General features: G+C 33.6%; 1 protein-coding gene and 1 pseudogene across 2 annotated transcripts; both read right to left on the bottom strand.

Annotated features, from left to right (window-relative positions):
• Positions 1-774: 774 nt before the first annotated feature.
• LOC111303189 (peptidyl-prolyl cis-trans isomerase FKBP17-2, chloroplastic pseudogene) lies at positions 775-2,280 on the bottom strand (annotated as a pseudogene). Its single transcript, XR_016344896.1, has 3 exons — positions 1,904-2,280; positions 1,364-1,405; positions 775-1,243 (listed from the first exon to the last, which is right to left on the bottom strand). The product of XR_016344896.1 is annotated as a peptidyl-prolyl cis-trans isomerase FKBP17-2, chloroplastic pseudogene (transcript).
• An 867-nt stretch (positions 2,281-3,147) lies between these two features.
• LOC149516794 (putative serine/threonine-protein kinase SIS8) lies at positions 3,148-5,840 on the bottom strand. Its single transcript, XM_089766208.1, has 3 exons — positions 5,413-5,840; positions 5,140-5,316; positions 3,148-3,287 (listed from the first exon to the last, which is right to left on the bottom strand). Exons 1-3 carry the CDS (start codon positions 5,478-5,480, stop codon positions 3,161-3,163), a joined length of 372 nt encoding a protein of 123 aa, XP_089622334.1. The 5' UTR covers positions 5,481-5,840; the 3' UTR covers positions 3,148-3,160.
• Positions 5,841-6,527: the final 687 nt, after the last annotated feature.

Below are 6,527 nucleotides of genomic sequence, written 5' to 3'. Positions count from 1 at the left end.
AGGGAGAAAATTAAAAAGATCAAAGTAATATTAAAAATTTTTATTTATTTATTTTTTAATAGTCAGATTTTTTATCAATTTTTTAGTTTTTCTTATTATATTTGTTTGCCACCTATTATCGATAAAAGAATGAACGGCACCTGCATGCCACTTCTATTAAAATATTTTAAATTGAGCACATTTATAAACGTTTTATTTTTATTCTCATAAAATAAAATATTTAATCTTGAATTGAATAATATTTCAAACGATTAGTTTCAAATTGAGCATTTAGCCACAATAATATTACGTGTAAAGAAGATGGTGAGGTGGGAAGATGAGTTAGAGGCTATGGCACTGGAGTTGTCAATGCAAGAAACTCCCAAGTCAGTTCCTGCGACGAAGGGTTCCATCAAGGCTTTGCAAAAAAGTGAATCTTCAACCCAAGGCTGATAGTCTTGGTGCTTCCACTGAAGAATGCATGATTTGTATGGAGCAACTCTCGCCTGGAACAGAGGTCACTTGCATGCCTTGTTCGCATCTCGTCCATGGAGATTGTACCGAGAAGTGACTGAATACCAGTCATCGATGCCCATTGTGCCGCTTTCCGATGCCAGCTAGTCCGTAATGTCATGGGAAGATTTATTTAATTATTAGGGGTATTTTTTTTTCTTTTTAAAAGTTCAGGATTTTGTTTTTAAGTTTTATTGTAATTGTAATGTTTACCTCTTAACTATCCAATCTGGATTAATAAGTTTTAATTCCTTGATAAATTTGCTTTTACTTTCCATGATCTAACAGGAAGAAAAAAGAAATAAACTCGTAAAACTGTGCAAGTGCACTAAGTACATATGCAATTTAGTTTATGACTCTTTCCTTCAAAAAAAAAACAGAAAGAAAAAAGATCATTTAGGTGCAATGAAGACTTTATCAACCTCAATAATGTAATCAAGAGTGGCAGACGGCGGAATCTGGACACCAGAGCCTAAATCTGCGCCATTCTCTCCAAACCCCAAATTGGGAGGAACTATCACTCTCCTTTTGCCCCCTGTTTTCATTGATCTCAACACATATTCTACCCCATCACACATTCCCTTGCTGTAAGGACTTGACCCCATTGCAAGAGCAAGTGGCTTCTTCCCTCCATCAAATGTATCAACAAACACTTCACCACTGCCTTCAATTTTTCCCTTCGGATCAATCACCACCAAGTCGCCCATTCCTTGGAGAAGCCCCTCCACCAACTCTCAACTAATAGTACCTGTTTTAAATGCATATATGTTATCATTTATTAACCAAAGAAAATGCTGGCATTACATATATATTTCAGGTGGTTAATCAAGTATATATAGATTAATTAATAGACAATGAAGAAAATATACCTATGCCATTAAGCAACACGACCTCCTCTTGCTTCTCAACATCTCTGTCCAAAACAATGTGTGGTCACTGAAGAAGGACTAGTATTAAGACTCATCATACACATTTAGCAAGTTTGTATAAATTTCAACCGCTGATTCATTTGAGAGGTTTGTGAGTAAACTCTTGCATTTGATTTTCTACCCAAGTAAAAAACTATGTAAAATGGTGCATAAAAAATAACAAAGAATAGTTTGAAACTTTGTGAATTTATGGTGGAAGGTAAGAATTTCACAACTCATCAAATGTCCTTGCAAGTTGAAAATGTTTAAAGCATTTGACTTCAATGCGAAGATTCAAGGCTCTATCCTGTCCAGTGGATATATATGATTATAGTAATTTCTAAGGGAAGAAATTCACAGCCAAAAACTTCTATTTGATTATTACAATTTATCTAAAGCGTTTCAGGATTTCCTAGTATGACAGGGAAGACTAGTAATTGATAAACATGGAATTTGGTTTTCAAGTAAGGATGTGGAGAGAGTGCCTAGAGCTAGATAGATACCTTGTATTTGCTTCTTGTTGAGAAGCTTCAAGGCCAGTCTTAATCTGTTCAGAAATCACTCCAACAGCAAGAAAGGCTGCCCATGCAAGACCTGCAACGAGCCCGAACCGCCTGGTCAAGGAAGAAGCTATCTATTCTGTGGTTTCAACAGTGGTGGCAGGTTTAAGGGACTTTTGTTGTTGCACTTTTACTGAGGCTGCAGGTAGTTGCTGCTCAGAGGAAGTCGTGCTTAGCTGTGGAGATGGAGTAGGAGTTGGTCGTTGAGAAGATGGAATTGGTGGTGAAGGAGGAGGAGGTGTTTGTGATAATGAAGAGAAGTGGGGAGTTCTTGTTAGCTGGTGAGGCAGAAATGGTGGAGAGCTAAACAAGGTTGCCAATTAAGGGATTTGATAAAATCTTTGGTTGAGAAGCTACCAGGCAGGAGGAAGAGAATATACATATATATATATATATATATATATCATCTTCACCTTTATGGGGAGTGGGCTGGTCCTACCTTATCCTTACAGGTGATAGGATTTAAAACTTTAGGTCTATCGAGCCTTTTTCTTTCTACTCCTTCCCAATGGGAATTGTTTGGGTGCAGTCATAGAGGAATAGCTTATTCATTAAAAGGATGGACATGAAAGAAGAAAATTATCCATGAACATGGTCGTCAAGTTTTTTTTTTTTTTTGGACTCAGAATGAAGCATATGAATGGTTAACAGTCAAAAAGTTCGAATTTTAAAACAACCATCAAGTGACAATGGCATTATTGAAGCTGCAAATTTTTTAATTGCACTATCCTTCAAAATTTTGGTCGCAGATAATTCTTGGTTAACTACTGAATGAAGAAAAAAAAAATTCTTAAGCTAACATAACAGCTTTAAAATGATTTTCAGTTATTGTATCTTTCTTCAGTTCACATTATCACCTGAACCGCCCCAAAAATATATATATATATATATATTTTTAACACAAAATGAGGAAAAGCATTGATGCTTACAACAACTGTCATTTTTTTTTCTTTTTTACAAACAAATGCACAACATTAATAAAAATGGCTACATCCCTGATACCCAAAACAGAAGAAGCAAAAACGGAAAGAAAAATATCATCCCAAATTGGAGTATATGTCATGTAATCTTCAATCATGTGAACTCATTCGTCCCATACAGTTCAGGACCTGCCAAATGCTGGCAATTCAATGAAGCCAGGAGCACTTCTGTCTTGAGCTTTCCCTCTTTGCCTGCTAGGCCTTCTGCAACACTTCATAGCTAACCCCTATAATGGGCACTACTTAAAGATACAGTTGATCTAGTTACTTGTGAACTTGTTATAGGCTTTTGCAGTGGCTTCAAAGCAGCCATAATTTCTGCAAATGTTGGCCTCAATTTTGGATCTCTACAATTTTGAAGAACAAGGGTCAGTTTTGCCTATCATCCTTTACACACATTCAGGTGCATCTACAACTACGTCCTATAGATTGCAATGACCATGACACCATAGAGTTCATCTCCATATTGCAGCGGCAACCAAAACCATAGTTAAAGTTCAATATTGCACATGTTAATATGACTAATTGTCATTATAATGCAAAATCAAAAGTTTAAGTGCAATTACCAAAAAAAAAAAAAACAAATAGAAAGAAAATTCAGGCTAACAAGTAAAGCTCAGGTTAAGAGAACCAAGGTGACAAGATCTGTACATGGTACATATAATAGATTATGCCCAACATTCCCCCATCTTGTGCTAATGGTTTAGATTTAGCTCAACTCTTACGTGTTTAAAAGCATACAAATTCATATTAACATGTGAATTTCACATTGAATTTCATAGTTACACCAACCAGATCGTCAACTGCACATGCACCAAGACTATCAATTAATCAACTTCTAAATTAAGTTGATTTTCAAACCAATATGCTAACAATAGCATACAATTTTTTTATAGTCAAATTGATTTGATTTTATAGAATAATTTTAATAGTTTAGGTTTCTTTTAGATCCACAGAGGATTAGGTGTCATCATCTTAAGTCGCAACATGACAAGGCTTGAATAGGCAGTAAAACAAATTTGAACTAATCATCTAAGCAGAGAGAGGCATTGAGTCCATCCAAAATTTATTCCAATATTTTTTGTCTCTATACTTATGTAAAAGGGAGTCTAATTTGGCCTCCACTACGGTAGTAGAAACAAACTAGATGCTATCATTAACAAAACAGTTAAACAAGACAATAGGAGGTTACATCATGTTTGGACATATTAGTCATTTTGATTCATATTTGAATTATGATTGTATCCTCAACTCTCATTATATCAAAATGAGCAACACCAAATAACTTCTATTTTTTTCTCTCCTTTCTCTCTTTTACTCCTATTTAACAATATATTTCCATACACTCACCAAGAAGAGTATGAAGGACGATAGAGAAAATAATGCTTCTTCAAATTAGTTGTCACTGAGACCTAAGTTCCAAGTCTATTTCATGGTAAAGATATTCTCCAGACTCCCTTCACCAAGAAAACAGCATGAGATAATTTCTTTAAGACCACCAACAATGCCTCTGTAAAGCCACTCTCAAATATTCCTTGAAACATAGTAGAGAAGAATGACTCTAACTTTTCCAAACTTCTTACACTAGACAGGGTAGTAGGTTATTAATCTGCACTTCACATTAAATGAAAACCATCCTTCTGAACTTCAAGTTAATACATACATGGCACATACATGCATACATACACTCTTCTAGTTGTAGCATTGCTTGCAATTAAGGGGTGCATGAATGGTTTTGACACACACATCTAACATAGACAGGCATGTGTGACAAAGGTCTAAAGCAACCTTTCAAGATTTAAAGAGTAGAACCCAGGTTCAGGATATTGAAAATAACTCCAAAGACAAAATTAGAGAAAAGTCAACTAAATTAATGAAAAAGTTCTGAAGAAAGAATTGGTAACTCCAAAGAAAAAGTTCAGCAAAAAAGAAACAGAAAATAGTTTGAAGCAACAATGTATAAAAATATAGACCATGAACCAAACCATAAGCATCTACAGCAGTCTCCTTTTAAGCTACGGTAAGAATTTAAAGTATAGCTGCTTTGGCAATGAAAATAGCATGCCAACTCTAGTTCAAGATAACTCAAATGCTATAGTGCAACTATATGTGCATGAGCTTGTTGGGAATTGACTGTGTTAAATCACAATATCTAATCCGAGACCAAGAAATAAGGGCAATAATAAAAATTATACTCACGTCTGCCAACACTTTCTAATAATTTCTGCAATGGCAGGATCCATGTCATCTGGACTGTTAAGACGACAGTACTGAAATCCTACTGCACCAACAACTTGCACTGGATTCATTCCTCCCCATGGTTGTTGCAATGTAGAGAGCTCCCATAAGATGACTCCAAAGCTGTAAACATCAGACCTACATATTGACCATATTTTATATGACCATTAAATGATTCTAGGATGATGACGAAAACAGTAATTAAAAATAACATTGGGTAGGGAAAAAGCCTACTTCTCGTTTGAAGGTTCATTTCGTTGTACTTCTGGAGCCATCCACTCAGCCTGAAGAACGCACCACATGGACTTGGTTAAATTCAAAGGTACATCGCATATGGTATAATTAAAGGTTGTGTTTTGGAAAACAATGAAAACACTTGAGTGGGGAACACCGTTGATGACATTAACTATGTTTGGATGGAGGGGAGAAGAGGGAAAGGAAAAGAAAGCTGGGGAAAGTAGAAACCTTTCTCTTGTTTGATTTTGATAAATGGTTGAATATGAATAGATATATTTTTTGGGTTTATAAGATGTTAAACTAGCTTAAAATCCATCAATGCATGTTTGTTAAATATTTTCCTATTTCACTTGATTAAAAGCCATTGATATAGCAACAATTGTGAGGCCAGACAAGATAGCAAACATATCATGGTATAGGAGACTCTAAAATCACAGGCAATAAAATGTTATAATTGAAAAAAAGTGTTATAATGAATCATTTTCTTTCTTTTTCACTCTTTATCCCAATAATGGTTATTAGAATTCCTTTCCGTTCCTTTCCTTTATAATTTTAATTATCCAAATAAGGGTTACACATATATTTTCTTTTTTTTAAAAAACTTTTTTTTCCTTTCCTTTCCTTTCATTTATTAATATTTATCTAAACTTAGCGTAAATAAAAGAAAGGAACAGATCGTTCTTTTCTTTCAAATGCCCCATTTTTTTATCACCCCTAGTTGAAGAAAAAAATCAAATAAAGGAAAAGGGTAATGGAAAATCTAAATGCATACCTATTTTTTTCTTTTTTACATTGTTTTTTAATTTTTAAAGTAAAATTATTTAAATATTTTTATCACTAGTGTTCAGATATTAATATCCAATAAATTTTATGATTTTTCAAAAATATATTTTCAAGATGTTTTAGAAAAATTATAAAAAATAGAATTTTATTAAAATTTTTATGAATTCATATAATGAAAAAAGTTATTATTAAAAAATCATAAATTATAAAATTAAAAAAATTTATTTTTATTATTTTGATTCTAGAGAAAAAAATCTTATGAGGTCGTAATTAATATTTTATCTCTTAATGTAACGAAAGGTGATAAAAAATATAAAATTTAATTAACA

This window comes from Durio zibethinus, chromosome 9 (genome assembly GCF_047325235.1).
Source record: "Durio zibethinus cultivar Kanyao isolate XHJ-2024 chromosome 9, ASM4732523v1, whole genome shotgun sequence".
Classification (NCBI taxonomy): domain Eukaryota; kingdom Viridiplantae; phylum Streptophyta; class Magnoliopsida; order Malvales; family Malvaceae; genus Durio; species Durio zibethinus.
This window is presented reverse-complemented; position numbering and strand designations above follow the sequence as displayed.